The 20,648-nt window shown below is 44.5% G+C and overlaps 1 protein-coding gene across 1 annotated transcript in view; it reads left to right on the forward strand.

Annotated features, from left to right (window-relative positions):
• The first annotated feature begins 2,424 nt into the window (after positions 1–2,424).
• The window catches only part of LOC129528046 (uncharacterized), a 134,634-nt gene continuing 116,410 nt past the window's right edge, over positions 2,425–20,648 (forward strand). The window contains exons 1-2 of the mRNA XM_063700439.1: positions 2,425–3,444; positions 7,834–8,226. Coding sequence (XP_063556509.1) covers positions 8,111–8,226 — 116 coding nt within the window. The 5' untranslated portion in view covers positions 2,425–3,444; positions 7,834–8,110. The remainder of the gene's footprint in view (positions 3,445–7,833; positions 8,227–20,648) is intronic.

Consider the following 20,648-nt stretch of genomic DNA (forward strand, 5'->3'; position numbering starts at 1 on the left):
GGCGTGGTGGTGTGCACCTGTAGTCCCAGCTACTTGGGAGGCTGAGGCAGGAGAATCGCTTGAACCTGGGAGGTGGTGGTTGCAGTGAGCCTAGATCTCGCCACTGCACTCCAGCCTGGTGACAGAGCAAGACTCCGTCTTAAAAAAAAGACAGAAAATAATAATAATAATAATAATAAATAATAGAGAGAAAGCTGAAAACATTGAGATGCAATAAAAGTTGAAAATTTGGGTAAATTAAAATATAACTTATTAAGAGTAAATAATATTTTACAAAAATGTTGTTCTAACCAAGTCTTTTGAGTATTAATGTATTTTTTTATATCAAAGCCCAATCTCTAGAAAGACTGTTGTAATTTCCTTTTATTTATAGCCAACTAGATAACATAATTTTTTTTTTTTTTGAGATGGAGTCTTGCTTGTCACCCAGGCTGGAGTGCAGTGGTGCGATATCAGCTCACTGCAAGCTCCACCTCCCAGGTTCACGCCATTCTCCTGCCTCAGCCTCCGGAGTAGCTGGGACTACAGGTGCCCACTACCACTGCTAATTTTTGTGTTTTTAGTAGAGACGGGGTTTCACCATGTTAGCTAGAATGGTCTCGATCTCCTGATCTCGTGATCCATCCGCTCGGCCTCCCGAAGTGCTGGGATTACAGGCGTGAGCCACTGTGCCTGGCCTAATTTTTGTATTTTTGTCAGAGACGGGGTTTCACCATATTGGCCAGACTGGTCTTGAACTCCTGATCTCAAGTGATCTGCCCCCCTTAGCATCCCAAAATGCTGGGATTACAGACCACCACACCTGGCCTATCTCTCTCTCTTTTTTCTGGTTTCTTTTATCTTGTTTCACAAATAATCTGTGAATTAGACAAAACTATTTTCCTTTTAATAAGAACACTTTTTTTGGAAAAATGTTTTCCTACAATTTTTTAAAAATTGGACATGACCTGGACATTTAATGACTATTATTTAATTTAACTTTAAGATTCTAAATTGTATGTTTACTTATAAGCATTTATTCCATTACATTTACCTAATTAATTTATTTTTTAAAATAGTTTACCTAGATTACTTATAAAATCTGTGATATTAGACAAAGCTAGCTATCATTTAAAGTCATGAAACCAGCTTTGAAAAATTTTAACAGTGAGAAAATATTGACAGTGACAGAGACCTGACCTAACAAACTCCATCTTGCCTTTAACCTCCAAACAGCCCTTAATCTGGGCATGGGCCAACCTAACTTAGGGAGAAATTTAGTTTATAGTTTATTTGATAATAGCCCTTCCCAAAACTAAACCATCTTTGTAAAGCTGATGAAAGCCCACCAGGTTAGGAGGATGAGAAGGGCCTGATTTCTGCTAAGATGTAGGCATAGTTAAAGGATTACCAGCCATTATTCCAGAGGTCACAAGATTTGCAACTTCCCGTATTACTAGAACCTAGGTTTGGCTTTTTGAGATGACTTTTCAGACTTTGATGGCCCCAACAGCATCAGCCACTCCTCTGTGGCCGCCACTCAAGAAATGGACTGAGTGCAGGAGGACTGTTTTCCCCACCCCTGTGATTGTTCCTCAGCTGAGCAGCAGCACCCTTCTGCCAAACTATCCTTGAAAAACCTTGGCTTCTGAATTTTCTGGGAGCCTGATTTGAGTAATAATAAAATTCAGGTCTCCAATTTAGCCAACTCTGCACATATTAAACTCTTTATTGCAATTCGCTGTCTTGACAAATCAACTCTATCTGGGCAACAGGCAAAATGAACATATGGGCCAGTTACAGTTATGTCCCTGTCAACCATTATTATAGACTGTGAATATCAGGTGTTTACCTAAGTAAGAACCTTAAGGTTAAATAAATGGATTTTTATCTTCTGTCAGTAACCCAGGATTTAGCTGTTTTCTTTAAACCAATGATATTAAATGCCTTATTTACCAAAATTACATGAACAAAGATAATTCTGTTTGGGGTTGCATTTACAGATTTATAACCTTCATGCCAAAATTTCACGCCTTATAGTATCTAGCAGAGATAAATCAGAAACCGCTGACCAATAAATCTAAACAATAATGTATATTGACAATTCTGAAGACATTTCTAATTTTATTTTACTGATAATTTTAAATGCAGCTTATTTGTCTAAGATTTACTTAAATCAAGTGAACCTGAAAAATCATTTGGGCTTAAAGTTTCTATTTTTCTGATAAAGTATTTAATTGAAGTCACCAACAAGGGCTGGAAAGCAGTCCCAAATTACAGCTGTCCAATGAGTACTCTCCCAGTACTGGATAAAAAGGGAGAGGCCACCGCCCACAACCTTCTGAACTCAGAGCAGGTGGAGGCTAGGGCTTTGGCGCCACCTCTGCGGAATCCCAAGCCCCCTTCGCACAGCCAAGAAAACGTTGCTCCATCGCTTAAGCCTTAGAGCAGGACACAAGCGTTTGTGCTGATCAACGAGGCAGAGCCTTCAGCACTCCCATTAGCCTGGACATTTATGCTTTCCGGAGGCCGTGGGCGGAGGCAAGCCAGGTATTATGAAACTCAATAGTAATGAATGCACGAAAATTAGTAGACAAAAGAAAAACGATAACATTTTAGAGATTACATAGAACCAAAACAAACTGTAATTCCGACAGATAAACATAGCGAGAAAAGAAACCGAAATAAAACAGACACTAAGCAAACCTTGCAAAGAACTACCTTTACAGATCGCAGCGCTTCAAGGGCCACGAACCATCTGTTCCAGGAAATGAGCATTACTCCCACCTGAAAACTGTCCGCTAGGGCTCTCAGCTACTTACGACCGAAAGAGAAACTGGCGGCGCTGGGACTCAGCAAGCGCCGGCATCTAGCGAATAGTGCTGGTGTTGCCAAAAAATACCTGTTTTGGTGTCATAAGTGGTGCTGCCAGAGAGAAACCGTGGTCTTGGGAAACAGCGTTGCTTCCACGCCTAAACATCCTGTTCGGAGGAATGAACCCACTCTGTTTAAATGTGTTGTGTCAGAAAAATGTGTTGAGACATTTTAATGTTTTAATCCTCTTAATGTGTTTAATCCGCTTACAGTATTTTAACCCGTTTTAATGTGTTGTGACAGAAAAAGCGCCAGCTAACGGTGCTATGAAATTACTAGTGCGTACAGCGGCTCCGTGCAATCACCGTTCTGCACAGTAAAACATGGTTTAGGAAGTTCTTTAGCAGATACTAGCGGTGCGAGAACCAAGAAAGTGACAGCACAGAGAATATAAGGACCTCGCGAATGGGAAACGTCACACTGGGCGCTAAGAACGGTGCCGTAACGGAGAAAACGCTAGTCGGCTCTACTGGCAAAAGCGCTGATGCAAAACCATCAGCTCCGCATACGAAAGAGAGCCACCAGACACAACCTGGCACCTGACAGCAGGGAGATTGAGACCGAGCTCGGCTCCCTGGATCCTGAGAGAATGTAAGTAAAGAAGCAGGAAGCTGAGACGCTCAAAATTAGTAGAAAAAAATACATAACATTTAAATAAAATTAAAATTAAAAAATAAAGGCTAAAATGCGAGTAAACATGGAAAGCAAGCACATCGGTAACATCGTTCTCAGAGCAAAAGACAAAGAGAGAATTTAAAAATAAGCAAAAATTACAGAGAACCAATCCTAGAAAGAAGAAATTACAAACCTTGCTAAAAGATGCAATCCTACAATTGTGATATCTCTGTCAGATCTAAACCGGTACGTGTTACACCTAAGTCTACATTTCCTACGAAAACAAAAACAAAAACAAACAACACCAACAAAAAAAAAAGCAGTGACGGTTAAACCTTTTTGACTACGACTTAAAAATCGCAGTAGCTGGTATATTCAGACTTGGTCCACAAGGGGAAAAAGTCGCGTTCGGCAGGACTTGCTATTGCCAAACGGAGCTTGGTAACCAGAAATCGCGTTTGCCGACATTTCCTGACTTCCATGGGAGTTTAAAAAACACACAAGCTTAGCTAAGGTGGGACTCAATATTGCGAAAACAAACTTGGTATAAGAGCTCCCAGGCCCTGCTAAACTGATCATCGGTAAACCTAAAAAAATCGCATTCGCGGGTACCCAGATTTCTTTTTCTTTTCTTTTCTTTTCTTTTTTTTTTTTTTTTTGAGTTGGAGTCTCGCTCTGTCGCCCAGGCTGGAGTGCAGCGGCGCGATCTCGGCTCACTGTAAGCTCCGCCTCCCGGGTTCACGCCATTCTCCTGCCTCAGCCTCCCGAGGAGCTGGGACTACAGGGACCCGCCACCACGCCCGGCTAACTTTTTTGTATTTTTAGTAGAGACGGGGTTTCACCGTGTTAGCCAGGATGGTCTCGATCTCCTGACCTGATCCGCCCGCCTCGGCCTCCCAAAGTGCTGGGATTACAGGCGTGAGCCACCGCGCCCGGCCGGTACTCCGAAGCCCTCAGATCGGCGACCTGGGCGCTGTAGGCACCGAGAAAATACAGGCACCGAGCCAGGAGCAGTGCCGCAACCAAGAGACCTCGGCTCGGCGAAATGGAGGCGTCTGGAGCCTGCGAGTGACGCCAGCTGGTGGTGCTCTCAAGGAGAACATTCGTTACGGCGCAACCAACGGTACTGTCACCAAGAAACCGTCGTCTCTGAGAAAAAAAGAGACGTTCGGCCGCCGAGAAACTCCGTACAAGTGCTGTGACAGAAAAACCGCCGGCTCCGCGCAGCTGGCAAAAGAGCCAACGGGAACGCCGTGTGCTGCGACCATGACCCCGGCACTGGAGGACGTGGGATGGAGAATGGGACACACGGAGCGAGAAGGGAAACGTTTCGTGCAGACCAACTAGCGCCGCCGCCACCGGAAAACTGACTCGCCAGTGCTGCCAATGAAGTGCGTGTGAGAAACAGATGATTGGTGGGAGGAGCAGCGCTGGGCGCTGGACCCGCGAGTGTGAGAATCTGGCGGCGCTAGGACCCTTCAGGCACGGGCACGAGGCGAAACCCAGCGCTGTTGCCAAAGACAAATGCGCGTTCTTTTGGGCGCCATCAACGGTGCAGGCGGCGATCACTCCCAGGCTCTGAGAAACTAGAGATGTCAGCCACAAACCCTCCGTTCAGGGAAAGTTTGCGGCGCCGTGACGGATCGACTGGCACTGGGTGCAACATTCTCTTGTGGCCTGGAGACTAGAATATAAAAACAAAAACCAAATACAAAACTGCTGCTGGCATTACTCCTACTCTCCCCCCTCAAGTCAGTGGCTTCAGGCTTAAGAAAACCTGTATTTTTCTTGGCTGTGCCATAATCCGTAATTACCGAGGCCCCCAGCGACCCACCCAGTGTGATTCGCAGAGGGAAAGGAGCTGGAATAAGGACCGTGAATGGGGCGGATGTGGCTCGTCCTGCGAGAGAGCTAAAGCTTATGCGGGTCGCAAACAGCATTACACTGCAGGAAACTGCTCTTCCAATGGCCGTGGCTGGGTCCTTCCACACCATCCCTCTGCCCTAGACCTTTGTCCCCGTTCAGAGCCGTCAGAGATTCTAGGAGAGCTGTCGACAACCGCATCTCTTCGGAACTTGGAAACTCTAGGTTCAAGATCTCCGTGGAGAATGAAAGACACAGTCGCCTGACCCAGGCATCAGGCTTGCCCCGCACATCAAGTCCCTCCCCTACTGGATGGAACTCTGTGGCAATCGCTCCTTATTCTGATGGTTCACTCTGTCAGATATCCTCGATATTTGGGGATAGTAGTTCAAAAACAGCCGGGGAGGAAAATGGGCTGAAAGACTCCAGCGTTGGATGTAGAATTGACAGCGAGACATACACCTCTCTAAGCCCAGAGAAAAGCTCAAGTTGTGGTTCTCTGTCTCTGGCAGCATGATCTTCAAAATGCATCATTGATTTCTTTCTATCTTCTGGGAAATGCAATGCAGGTGAACTTGTAAGTGCTCAAATCCTCCATCTCCTCACTTTTCAGACTGAGGCCTATTTTTTGTTTTAATCTGAGAAGAAATATGGGACTGCCACTGCTCAGTAGGAAAATGCCCTTTCCCACAAGCATTTATATTTTAATAAAAATCTGCACTTTGTGAGTTGAGCCCCCTCAAAGAGACCTACAAACCCTGCCACAAGTATCTCCAACCACACTCATCATTTCCGATTTTCATCACTGCTGCTCCTGTGCAAACCAAACTATCCTTTCCCTGGGGGATCCTAGGTAGAGGCCATGCCAGGACAAAGGCAGAGATATGCCCTGCCTGGTAAGGAAATCCATTTTGGCCTTGTAATTCTCACCCTCTCCCAAGATGTTTGCCTCAATATCTTCTTCCCACCTTACCCCGTCTTCAGCTAGCCAAAACATTCCCTGGTATTTGAGGCCCTTCCAATTTCCTCCTGGTTTTGTGGGTGGGAGAATAAAGAAAAAACTGCACTGTTCCCACCCACATAGTTACAGCCACTTTATCAAACAGAAGAGCAGTCTGGAGCCATTGCAAAACAAAATACCTGCCACAACTCCTCTCTTCTCATTTCGACTCCAGCTTTTCATCTTAGCAAAAAAGTTGCAATCAGCACCCCCTAGACGGAAGGAATATCCTGTCTTAATGGGAGTCCATAGGAGGCTGCAGGCTGCTCCCCTACAGAGACTGACATCAACGTAGTTGCAGAATTCAGATTCTAATTACAGTGTGGTTGGAGGCGGGGTGGATTCTAGGGAGGTCAGGAAGAGGTAAAGTACAGAATTGAGCTCCTTGGGAGGAGGTCATAGGAACTTTGCAGTATGAAAATGGCTAGAGATTGGGTAGAATTGAGCAGGCTGGCAATGGCAGTTTTGTGTGGGTGGTAGGACCTAGGATTCAAACTTGAGGGCAAATTGTGGAGCACCTACGACAAATGATGTAGAGCCTTTCCTATTTCCCTTCCTGGTGTGTCATCCGAAACAATAAATAATAAAGAATTAACAAAGACTGATATTTTTGTTCAATTTCATGAAGAAAAATCTCATCAAACTAAGATAACTATAATGACAAATCTTGTTAGAATATTATTAACCAAATGAAAGTGACACAAAACAGAAAAACGGTGGGAGGTGGGAGGGCCAAGAAAGAAAAAGTCCCCAACACTCAGGTGGTGTGTACAGGTGAATCTTCTGGTCAGTTGGTATGTTGCAGAAAGCTGGGCAACTAATAAATTAGGAGGCAGGAATTCATATGAATACTTTCCTGATACAGAGAAACTCTTGGTTTTAACAATCTACTTCTTTGTCAGGTTTCGGTTCTTGATTTTAGGCTCAGAAAAGATGGTAACAGTTATAACTGTAGTAGAGCAGGTAAAAACAAAGATCATGCAGGAGTCTAGACAGAAAGTAAAAGGCAAAAATGTCCCAGGGTAAGTAATCTAGAGTAAGAAAGTGAAGAATTCTGCTTGGTGCCAACGGAGGGCTCCACCATGCCTCTGGTTCACCTACAAAAAATGAACCATTTGCTGTTGGTCTCTGGGATTGAAGATTCACCCTCCCAATTTCCTGCCTGTCCTAAGCTTACCTGTAACTTAGAGGGTTTTGTGTCTGTTTTTTTGTTTGTTTTGTCTGTTTGTTTTGTAAAACACTCTCTACAAATGTTTGATAGATTATAAACCGCAGGATCCACTAGACCCTGCAAGTTGCAGGGGAGCCCTGTGACTACCACTCCAATGCACCTCCACACATGTTCTTCCTCCTAGTTCCTCCACAGAATTTCTTCTTCCTGGTTCCATTTGATGTAGTAATTTGGGGCTGTATTCACTGACAAGTTCCAAAAGTTTACCCAATTTTGGTGACCGATAAACTCTTGACTAACAATTATGTGTGTGTGTTTGTCTTTCCTGTAGGAGGAAATCAGTGGTGCTTCAGGATATTGTGAATTTGGGCTTCTGAAAGCAGAATTCTGATTTAACAGTATAATGGAATTCCTGAACGTCATGATGCTAATTTGAACCAACAAGCACCCTTGTGAGAGGAATCTGCTTTTCCTCAAGTCTGAAGAACACCAGGAGAATCTTTCTGTATGGAGTTACCAGGAATCCTCTGCTAAGGAAAGTGAAAGGGAAGATGCAATTTCTCCTGGGAAGGGGGGATGCTGATGTAGAAGGTGACAAGTAATATGCCATGAAGGATTCAGTCACCTGGTTAGATTTAGAGTTAGAGTTATGGTTAAGGAAGAAGGAAGGAAAAAAGGCAGAAGAGGAAGAAAGGAAGCAAGAAAAGATAAAATTTATTCTAAGGTAAAATTTGTGAATTTTGCTAAACTATATATATTTATTTATATTTATTTATTTAAATAAATTTTATTTATTTATTTTTGCTGTCATTAGCCAAGATAAGGAATCTTCAAGTTGAGTAAGACTGGATTTAGAATTGTCTGGGGGCTTTCAAAAGAGCCATTCAGTAAATAAGAAAGAATACAGGCCTGCAGCACCAGAGTCTGAGCTGGGGGCATAGGTTTGTGTGAATTCGGGCATGGTGGCTCAGGTCTGTAATCCCAGCACTTTGGGAGGCTGAAGTTGAGGACTGCTTGAGCTCAGGAGTCTCAGACCACCCTGGGCAACATGGGGAGACCCCATCTCTACAAAAAAATAAAAAATATTAACCCAAGGTGGTGGCATGCACCTTGCTGCCAGCTACTGTGGAGGCTGAGGTGAGAGGATTGTTTAAGTCCAGGATGTCGAGACTGCAGTGAGCCCTGCTTGTGGCACTGCACTCCTGCCTGGTCCACAGAGGGAGACTGTCTGAAGTTGGGGAAAGAAAAGATTTGTATGAATTTGGTGCTGCTTTGTATTTCAAAATAGGAAAGCGGATATACGAATATATGGCATAAAAGGTCCAGATATTGGACCCCAGTGGACTTAATTGTTTTCAAGGTCTGACTTTAACCTTGCTAGGCTGAAGAATCTGGAATGGCTCAGATGTTTCTAGTGCAGCTATAACTTTTGCCTCCTTTAGGGTAAAGCTGTGGGGGACTTGAGTATACTCAGAGTGGATCTCAGAGGTATCTGCTTCCAGAGTGAATTAGAATTCCTGGATTTGAATCATAATCAGATGGCTGTTAAGGGGTTATTGAAGACATATGGCTCTTAAGTTCACAATATTGAATTCAGGTGAATATTATAAATATTTGTAAGTTGGATTATATTATGGAAGCACTTGGTAAAAATTGCCATGCAGGGATAAATGTAGGAAGGTGATTGCAGAGTCTGATATCTAAAAAATAAGTGGAGCAGCATTTGGAAACCCCTGTTCACATTTCCAATCTCTTTTCTCTCATTAGAACCTAACTGCTATCCTCTAATCCCTACTTTTGAAAAAATGTATTTAAGGCTGGGCGTGGTGGCTCACGCCTGTAATCCCAGCACTTTGGAAGGCCGAAGCTGGTGGATCACGAGGTCAGGAGATCGAGACCATCCTGGCTAACATGGTGAAACCCCGTCTCTACTAAAAATACAAAAAATTAGCCGGGCATTGTGGTGGGCGCCTGTAGTCCTAGCTACGCGGGAGGCTGAGGCAGGAGAATGGCGTGAACCCAGGAGGCAGAGCTTGTAGTGAGCCGAGATCGCGCCACTGCACTCCAGCCTGGGCGACAGAGCGAGACTCCGTCTCAGAAAAAAAAAAAAAAAAAGAAAAAATGTATTTAAAAACTCAGCAAACATTAATGGAGATATTCCAAGAGCCAGGCTCCTGGTTCCAAGACCCCACTCAGAGGACTAAGTGCAATCTAATAAGATGTGTAGGCTTGGGGCCAGTGGGGCAAGGGGATATCCACAGGAGGGCCAATCGAACAAGGCCTCAGACTCATGAGACTCAAATGTAGATGTTAGATTTTTCCTCCAATTGAGATTATACATACAGCCACAGAGCTTCATGGATGCGAATGAAAATGGTCATGTCTCAACTTTTAAACTGTGCTCAATTAGAGGAACTCATTGCCTATAGCATAGTGTCATGTAATAAAATGGTTTTTTTGTTGTCTAATCTTGTAGTTAGTACAGTGATAGTACATTGGGTTTTTGTGTTAAAAGAAGTCATTTGTTATCCCAGCACTTTGGGAGGCCGAGGCAGGCAGATCACCTGAGGTCAGGAGTTCAAGACCAGCCTGACCAACATGATGAAACCCCATCTCTACTGAATTAGCCAGGCATGGTGGCGCATGCCTGTAATCCCAGCTACTCGGGAGGCTGAGGCAGGAGAATCGCTTGAATCGGGAGGCAGCGATTGCAGTGAGCCAAAATTGCACCACTGCAGTCCAGCTTGGGCAACAAGAGCAAAACTCTTGTCTCAAAAAAAAAAAAAGGCTGGGCGCGGTGGCTCACGCCTGTAATCCCAGCACTTTGGGAGGCCAAGGCAAGCAGATCACAAGGTCAGGAGATCGAGACCATCCTGGCCAACACGGTGAAACCCCATCTCTATTAACAATACAAAAAAATTAGCCGGGCCTGGTGGCAGGCGCCTGTAGTCCCAGCCACTTGGGAGGCTGAGGCAGGAGAAAGGTGTGAACCTGGGAGGCGGAGGTTGCAGTGAGCTGAGATCCCACCACTGCACCCCAGCCTGGGCAACAGAGCAAGACTCCATCTCCCCACCCCCAAAAAAATCATTTTTAAAATTTAGCTTTTAAAACACATTTAGTTTTTATTTTACTGTGTGTATTCTTCGTGGTCAGGCACATTTATGCCTTTTTGTTTCCTCCCTTGAGTTGTGGGCCTGGACTCCTAAAACCTCCATTTCTAAATTTGCCTTACCAACAGGGTCACAATGGTAGGCAGGCTTAGTGGGACATGAGGCAATAAAAAGATGAACAGTCATTCTGGTTATGGCTTGGCAGTGGTATGGCAGCACATTAGCTTGGCTCTCACAGTGTGGGCTGCTTTGGTTTCTTTTCCTAACTGAACTCTGACAGGTAGAGTCCTCATGTCTAGGAATAATTCCAGAAAATAATAAAAAAAAAAATTGGTTTTCAGACCAGGACACAAACATAACCATAGTAGATGAGGGCTCATTCATTTACTAAACTTGAATGTGGTTATTACTTCATTGCTATTGCAAACCAAAAATAAAATTTGAAGCCCCCCGCCACCAACATCTGAATGGACCCCTCTTCTCAGCCAAGGGCATTCCAAAGTTAGCCTGAAAACGTAGTTTCGAGCCATGCTGGGAAGGGGGAGTCAGACATGCCTCATTATATTCTCCTCTCTTTTAAAATTATTGATAGAACAGACTCTTTAAGTCTGGTTAGAAACATTTACAATCTATCTCTCTGAAGTCTTCCACCTGGAGGCTTCATCTGCGACACCTTTGTCTCTGGAACACCTTATGGCAACCCAGGCATCCCTTTCTAAATATAATAGTTATTGCAACAAATTGCCAATCATAAAATTTTTGAACCTCTCCAACTTGAAACATCATGCTTCCAGTTATACTGCCTTTCTGGACTGAACCAATGTACACCTTAAATGTATTGATCTCATGACTTCCTAAAATATATATAAACCAAGTTGTGCACTGACCACCTGAAGCACATGTTCTCAGGATCTCCTGATGGCTGTTTCATGGGCTAATGGTCACTCACATTTGGTTCACAATAAATCTCATCAACTATTTTACAGAATTTGACCCTGTGTCTGCTGGACCTCCCAGAAGAGCAGCAGCACATGTGCTGATTTCTTTGGGTTTCAAAATTGACAACAGTCAATGGAAAACTGGATTCCAAATTCTACCAGAGAACACTGTGCCAGGTGCTTTCAGTGGGACCCTTGCTGTCTCTGGGATTTCAAGTGCTATTACAATGGTCTCCCCCAGGGCACATTAAAGGACTGGTGAGATCCCTAACTGGCATGGCTCCAGAAGTGATGTGGAAGTTAGGAAACTCAGGCAGTCATTGATTTCCCAGCCCCACTGACGCTTTTCCTCTATCTCCTGGCTGAGAAAAGAAGACCAGGAAGAGCCATGAGGGACTTCCAGGGTGGCATGTGGCTGTCTCCAGCACACGTAGATAACCTGGATTATATCTGTAACAAGCTATGCTGATGGATCAGCAGGTTAACCCAAGCTGAAAAAAGCAGTCAAGCACTTCCTTTGGTGTGTGAGGCAGAAACCAGGACATCTGCTGGTCCACCAGGGGACAAAAATCAATCCTATTTCACCAATGTGTCTCCTCCGTGTGGGGAGTATAGGGCATTGAAGGTGGATGAGAATCACCATCCACCTTCTGCTGCACAGGAAAGACAAGGGAACACTCCAGGGAAGACAGAGGAGGAAAACTTCGAGCAGCCCCAGGTGGATGTGTCTCTGTGTGTGTGTGTGTGTGTGTGTACCTTGACAGTGGGTAGAGGAAGGGAGAGGAGGGTTGAGGTCTTCCCACTAGAGGAGTGAAATGAGCAGAACTGAGAAAAGAGGTCAGAGAAAAGAAAGAGGAACCTACAAGCCACCACAGAACTTTCTTTCCCCAGAGAATGGTCTCTTGCCCGACTAAGGGGCTGGGTATCCTTGTGAAGTCACTGGAGGTTTTCAAGGGGTGGGCTTCCTGGCTTCAAGGTCCCTAGGGTCCAGTTAGGATAGGCGCCTGTGAGGGCTCCCCAGTTGGAATAAGAGTCGGACGAACTGACAGGGCTGGGGGCGCACTAAGCACACTCTACTCCTGAGAGTTGAGGGTGGGGATGTTGGAGGGAAAAAGGGCTGCTTTTTCCTGCGTGCAGGCTTCAGATTCACAGGGGATGTGAGGAGAGGGCGGAGGAGGAGGAGGCAGCGGCTGTTTATGCTGGGAAGATGGCTCAATTGAGAAGTGAGGCAGATGTGGCCTCAGAGGGTCTGGCGGATGGCTGCCGGGATCACCGGGGGCTGGACTTTGAGATGTCCAGGACGAAGTGTTGCCCTTTCAGTGCTGCCCTCCCTGTGTCTGCTGGAACTGTTGGAGCCGCAGTGCAGCCTAATTTTGACTTCAGGTAAAATAATTCAATATACTGAGGCCCACGGGGAACAAAGCAAGGTCTACTCCATATCTCTGAACAGCTGGTGTCTTTCAGAGCCTAAACTCAATCAGAAGCCTGGGAGCAAAAGTAGCTCTCCAGTGCAGTCCATGCAGGTTACTTCTTGCAACATAGAGGTGACTGAAGCATGGTAAGCAGATCTAGAAAGGCAAACATCTCTAGCAGATCTAGAGAGGCTAGCCAATGTTAGCTAGCAGTGTCTTTATGTTGATAAACCTATTCAGAATGTTAACTTTGTTTGTTGGTTTGTTTGTCCGTTTTTGTCTCCCAGGCTGGAGTGCAGTGGTGCGATCTCGGCTCACTGCAACCTCCAGTAATTCTCCCGCCTCAGTTTTTCCAGCAGCTGGGATTACAGGCTCCCCATCGCCACACCCAGAATTTTTTGTAGAGACGGGGTTTCGCCATGTTGCCCGGGCTGCTCTCAAACTCCCGATTTCTTAGTCTGACCAAGTCAGGGTTTAGCTATTTCTTAGCGTAGCAAGTTGAGATTTATTCCAGCTTCGATTTCTAGTTGTAACAATGCTGGCTTTAACCGTGCCTACATAGTCGTTGCAAGTTCCTGTTTTGTAATAGGAACCTCCATTATAGCCATGCGTACGGTTTTTAAGTCTTGTAGAAATCTGGGTACTGGAGAATGTAATTAAAAAAAAAATTTAGCAGTGCCTGAAATCTTTTAGTCGTACCAAGTGTGATTTCACAATAGAGATTCTCGCCCTGGCTGTGCTTGTGATTTTTCACTCATGCAGAAGTTGAGGTGTCTAGGCTACAGGAACTTTTTGGTGTCGCAAATACCGGTTTAGCCATGGCTGTTTCTTCTTAATCCGAGGAAATTTCGAATAGGCGCAAGAGGCACAGGTTTAGTGCTAATACAAATATAGCCGTAGGATCGCATCGTTCAACACTGCAATTTCTTTGTAGGGTTATTTGTATGTTTTGTATACTCAAAAAAATTTTTTTTGATGTGTCTTTTTCTGGGAGCGAGGTTACTGGTGTATTTTATTTTCATTTCTGTTTGCTTTAAAAATTTAATTATTTTATTTTTTATGTAAATGTTACGTATTTTATTTTTTCTTACCCACTGCCTTCCCCAGGAGAGTAAATGTGGCATAATTTCTTCTACTGATTTTGAGTATCATGTCTCAGCTTCCTACTAACTAGCCTTCTCCCGTGAGCCGGGGAGCAGAGCTGGTGCCTGGTCTCTAGGGTTCTCTTCCGCGGCTCTGTGCCTCTGTCGAGCCAGCAGTTTCGCATCAGCACTTTCGCCAATAGCGGAGACTCAGTGTTTTCTCGGCTGCTGCACCGCTGGAAGCGCTGAACACAACAGAACGTTTCGGCCGGGCGCTGTGGCTCACGCCTGTAATCCTAACACTTAGGGAGGCCGAGGCGGGTGGATCACTCGAGGTCAGAAGTTCGAGACCAGCCTGACCAGCGGGTGAAACCCCGTCTGTACTAAAAATACAATAATTAGCTGGCCGTGGTGGCGCGTGCCTGCAATCCCAGTTACTTGGGAGGCTGAGGCAGTATGCTTGAACCCAGGTGGCGGAGGTTGCAATGAGCCGAGCTTGCGCCACTGAACTCCAGCCTGGGTGACAGAGCGAGGCTCCTTCTCAAAAACAAAACAACCCAGAACGTTTCTCGTTCACAAGACTCAGAAGTGCTTTGTGGTAACGCTTCCCCTCTCCTAGCGCCGCCACTTTCCCCGGGCTGGCTGTCTCACGGTCTCAGCCCAGTGATTGGCCGAGGAGGTGCTCTTTCAGCACTTTCGCTGGAAGGGCTTGGGCTCGGTTTTTCTGCCACAGGCGTTTCACTGGGTAGGTGCTTTCTCGGTGGAAGCACTGTACAACCTTCCAAGCCTCGATATTTCTCAGAGACGACGATTTCTTAGTGGCAATACCTTAACTGCACCAAAAACTAAAGTTTGCCGCTGGGTACTCCGCTAGTCGTTCAGTGTCCGCATTTGCTATTGATGCAGGATTTTTGCTTCTAAGCTCGGCTATATCCGGGTCCTTGTCTCACGATCTGGAGGAAGTGGGCACGCGGATATCGAAGAGTGAGTGGAGTAGAATTTATTAAGCGTAAACGAAAGCTCTCATAAAAAACAAGGGTCCTGAAAGCAGGTTGCCGGTTGTTCCTTAACAGTTGAATACAAAGGCTTTTATATGAAAGCTAAGGAGGCTGGGTTCCCTGTTTGTATAAGGCGAGAATTCCGGGTGGCTCCATCCCATTCCCCCAGTGCGCATGCGCGCTCTTAAGCCGCAGCAGGCATGCTTAGGCAAGTCCCTTGTGCAAGTTCCCTTATCTGCGCAAAACACCAGTCGGAGGTTCTCTGGGGACCCTTCCCTTACAGTCTCCCTAAAGCTGGCTAACTCCTTTCACTATGTCCCAGTATCCCTGGTTCCTCGGACTGGCACTTTCTGAGTCATAGCACCGCTCATTCGTCCAAGCAGAATTGATCTCGGTGGCAGCGCCTCTGGTGGGTCGAGCCTGCAGCTTCTCCTGAGCAGTTTCGTTAGTTTTTGGGTCCTAGAACCGCTAGTGGTACCATAGCGGCTCTTCATGGGTTGCAGGACGTTTGCCAACTCCACCCCACGCTGCCTGCCTAGGTTCGGCTACGGGGCAAAAAGAACAGACTCCTGCAAAGGAAGAACCCCGAGGGTTGGATATTTAGGAAAGACGTCCTTTGCAGTGCCACGTCCGCGGATGCTGCACTTGGCTTTCTCCTCCCTCCTGGGGAAGAATTGATGTTTACTTCTCCCCACTCTCGGTGCCGCATTATCCAGGGATTTCGGGGACTAGACTACCTGAGATTTTAGAGCTTCTACTGGATCATCCTTTTGGAAATAATTATCAGTTACAATAATGTCTATCCGGGCCGGGTGCGGTGGCTCACACCTGTAATCCCAGCACTTTGGAAGGCCGAGGAGGGTGGATCACGAGGTCAGGAGATCGAGACCACCCTGGCCAACATGATGAAACCTCGTCTGTACTAAAAGTACAAAAATTAGCCGGGCGTGGTGGCGCGCGCCTGTAGTCCGAGCTACTTGGGAGGTTAAGGCAGGAGAATCGCTTGAACCGGGAGGACTAGGTTGCAGTGAGCCGAGATCCTGCCACTGCACTCCAGCCTGGCAACAGAGCAAGACTCCATCTCAATAATAATAACAATAATAATAATAATAATAATAATGTCTATCCATGTTCTTTAAAAAAGTTTGCCTTCACTATTCTTTGTCAACGTTTGGTTGTCTTTCTCAATAAAATAAGAGAGAAACATCTCTTTGTTTCTTTTGTTTTGTTTGATTGTTGTTGTTTTAGGATTAAGACCAAGTCAGAGGTCTGTTGCTGGGTAAGGAGTGCAGGTAGGAAAGAAGCCAGGACTCCTCCCACTTACATTCCTTGATTCCTCAACCCAAGCACATACTTGGTAGGACTGTCTTTGGCGAAAAGCTTTTATCTTTCCAAGTTCTTCCTGGGCTCTGACAAGTGCCTGGGAAGTGGTACTGTAGTCCCCAACTCTACAAATTGCTGTTCTGGAGGGTGGGTTGGCAGAAATGTTGGCTAGTTGAAATGTGAGTGGGGCAGCTTAGGTAGGCAATGATTACCTAAAGACTGTAAAGCCAGGCGACTAGACCTGTATACCTTGGTGGTGAAGACCTAGGAAACTAGGTCTCCATCACTTATACACTATAAGGTGTAACATTTCAGAAGTAAACTGAAATCTTATGCTTCATATTCCTTTTCAGTAAACTCAGTGGCATATTACACTAATCATGGTGTCCACTTTTTTCCTGAGTTATATACTATTGAAAGATCTTAGAACACTCTAGCACAATGCAAATGTTCATTATATATTAATTACAATTACTTTATATAACTGTTCTTTTTCAGCGATTTTTTTTTAAACTTCAAATCACCAAACACAAGCCTGAATCCACTAAAATGTCCTTTCTAACACCCTCATTTTGAGACAGCTCGTGGTTCTCCATGATAAGTTCTTGGGTGAGGAGTAACAAATCTAGTTTCTTCAACTGCAAATTCGGTTTCTGATGGTCTTTGGCTAAAGCATATACACACATACGAGGAATTGATGAAAATGACATCTAGCAGGGACGTTAATGGTTCTTAAATACTTTGGGTTCATTTCTGATTGGCCTTTATTTCTAATAAAGGTATCTGAGGCTGGGCGCAGTGGCTCACGCCTGTAATCCCAGCCCTTTGGGAGGCCGAGGCGGGTGGATCATTTGAGGTCAGGAGTTCAAGAGCAGCCTGGCCAACATGGTGAAACCCCGCCTCTACTAAAAATACAAAAAATTATCTGGGCGCGGCGGCGGGAGCCTGTAGTCCCAGCTACTCCGGAGGCTGAGGCAGGAGAATGGCGTGAACCCGGGAGGCGGAGCTTGCAGTGAGCCGAGAGATCGCGCCACTGCACTCCAGCCTGGGCGACAGAGCGAGACTCCGTCTCAAAAAATAATAATAATAGAATAAATAAATAAATAAAATAAATAAAAATTAGCCAGGCGTGGTGGCGCTTGCCTGTAATTTCAACTACTCGGGAGACTGAGTCGGGAGAATCACTTGAGCCTGGGAGGTGGAGGTAGGTTGCGGTGAGCCGAGATTGCACCACTGCACTCCAGTCTGGGTGACAGAATGAGGCCCTGTCTAAAAAAAAAGTATCTGAGAAAGGCAAGAAAGAAGAAAGTTTAGAGGGTGCCAAGAATTTTTAAAAAATCTTTACTTCCCCCAAATTTGGAGAGTAATACTTCATCATTGGGAAGGGGAAGTAGTTTCAAATATTTCTGTAATTATTTGAAAGTGGAAGTATCGAATAGAGTCCCATAATAAGTTTCCTTATTAACAACTTGCAAGTTCCTAGAGTTTTGAAAGGTAATGTTTTGGATTTTTTAAATAGAGTATAAATTTTGTATCTATACTCATTTGCAAGGAGATCCTGCCCTGAACTATGATAAGGCTATGTATTGTGATTATTGTTTTCTTATTGTTAGAAAGTCTTCTCTCTTTAAGTTTTGTCTGTCACCATTCTTTCCATGTGGGAAAGCCTTTAAAGGATACAGTCTTCAAAGAAAAATAAAACCCTCTGATTATGACTGTGTATGATAAGTTTAATTGATACTCCTATATTGTTCTTGAAAATATAGTACTTAATTCCTAAAATACTTGTCAAAACTAGAGTGTATTTTGCCCCACACCTTCAGTAACATTGGGTATAATAATTTAAATGATCTTTGTAGTTGCTGAGGCAAAATTATATAAATACTTGTGTAAAAATAGAGTGCATTTTGCCACACATCTCTAGTAATATTGGGTATAATTAAAGGATCTTTGTAGTTTCTCAGGGAAAATATATATGTTGGTTTTAACTTTCACTCATTTAATTTGGAAGCATCACATTTCTACAGGCATAAGCCACCTCACCAGGCCTTTTCTTCTTCATTTTTTTAGTAAAGAAAGATAAAAATAATGTCCATTCTTTGTAAGATACTGGAAAATAACTTGGTTTCCAAAGAGTTTCCATCCAGTCCCAAATTTGGAGAAATGAACCTGCACACTCCAGTGCAATGTCAAATCTAGACAAACAAGAGGCAAATGTTATTAACATTAGAAAATGTATAGTCTCCATTAAAAGCAAGGATGGGAATTCCTTGGGACCAGAAATGCAAAGAATTCCTGGAAGTGGACTCTAGGTGTCTGCAGAATGAACCCTGAGAGAAGAAGCAGCCCCAGATGGCGAGTGCTTATTGGGGGAATTCTCCTGGTGACCCCAAGAAGCTGGCTTCAGCTTCTTGCAAACTCCAGTTCTTGCAAACCACTATTCTACTTTGTTGCTATAAATTTGTCTACTCTAGGTACCTCACACAAGTGAATCATGCAGTATTTGTCCTGTTTGACTGGCTTGTTTCACTTAACATGTTGTCTTCCAGGTAAATCCATGTTGCAGCATGTGTCAGAATTTTCTTCTTTTTTGAAGCTGAATAATGTTCCATTGTATATACATACTCCATTTTGTTTATTTATTCATCCATTGATGGACACTTGGGTTACTTTCTTTTTTTTGGCTTTTGTGAATAGTGCTTCTATGAACACAGGTTTATAAATATCTATTCAAGTGTCTGCTTTCAAATGTTTGTGTATATCCCCAGCAAGAGAATTGCCGGATCTCATGCTAATTCTATTTTTAATTTTTGGAGGAGCTGTTATGCTGTTTTCCATCGTGGCTGCATCATTTTATATTCCTACAAACAGTGCACAAAAGTTCCAAGTGCTCCACATTCTTCTGGTTTTTTTTAATAGTCATCTGGTTTTTTTTAATAGGTAGTTACATTCATTTTTGCACTTGGAAAACTGGGGGCAAAAACCAAGGGCATGGCAAAGTAAAAAATGTGTAAAAAATAAGAAAAAAATTATGTATGTATTTATTTATTTTGAGATGGAGTTTCACTCTTGTTGCCCAGGCTGGAGTGCAATGGCATGATCTTGGCTCACCGTAACCTCCAGCTCCCAGGTTCAAGCAATTCTCCTGCCTCAGCCTCCTGAATAACTGGGATCACAGGTGCCTGCCACCATGCCTGGCTAGTTTTTCTATTTTTAGTAGAGATGAGGTGTCATCATGTTGGTCAGGCTGGTCTCGAAATCCTGACCTTAGATGATCTGCCCACCTCGGCCTCCCAAAGTGCTGCGATTACAGGCATGAGCGCCCGGCCAGCATTACCATTTCTATCTCAGCAGCGGCAAGAGAATGAGTGGTGTTAGAGAAAGCAAGAAACTGCTAAAGGAAAGGGTCACTCCTCAGTATTTTTTTTCTTTCTCTTTCTTTCTTTTTTTCTCTCTTTTTTTTTTTTTTTTTTTGAGTGAGAGAGGGTCTCACTCTGTCACCCAGGCTGGAGTGCAGTGGCACAAGCATAGCTCACTGCAGCCTCAACCACCTCAGCTCATGGAGACTCCCAGGTGGCAGAGACTACAGGTACATGCCACCATGCCTGGCTAATTCTTTAATTTTTTGTGGAGACAGGATCTCACTCTGTTACCCAAGTTGGTTTTGAACTTCTGGCCTCAACTGATCCTCCTGCCTCAGCCTCCCAAAGTGCTGTGATTTCAGGCATGAACCACCACAGCCAGCCTATTTTTGACTTTAGATAAAATAATTCAGTACCCTGAGGCCAGGGTGAACAAAGCAAGATAATAAATTACTACTCTGTATCTCTGAACAACTGATGTCTTTCAGTGCTAAACTCAATCAAAAGCCTGGCGGGGAAAGTAGATCTCCAGTGCCGCCCCTTTAAGTTACCTCTTGTACCATAGTGCTGACTGAAGAGTGGTAAGCAGATCTAGAGAGGCAAGCTGATATTAGCTACCAGTGTCTTCAGGTTGATCAATATATACATAGTGGTAACTTTTTTTTTTTTGAGATAGAGTCTCACTCTCTCACCCAGGCTGGAGTGCAGTGGTACAATCTTGGCTCTCACTGCAAAATCCACCTGCCAGGTTCCAGTGATTCTTGTGATTCAGCCTATTGAGTAGCTGGGATTATAGTCATGCATCACTATGCCTGGCTAATGTTTTTGTATTTTTAGTAGAAATGGGGTTTCCCTATGTTGGCCAGGCTGGTCTTGAACTCCGGGCCTCAAGTTATCCACACACCCTAGTCTCCCAAAGTG

This window comes from Gorilla gorilla, chromosome 19 (genome assembly GCF_029281585.2).
Source record: "Gorilla gorilla gorilla isolate KB3781 chromosome 19, NHGRI_mGorGor1-v2.1_pri, whole genome shotgun sequence".
Lineage (NCBI taxonomy): Eukaryota > Metazoa > Chordata > Mammalia > Primates > Hominidae > Gorilla > Gorilla gorilla.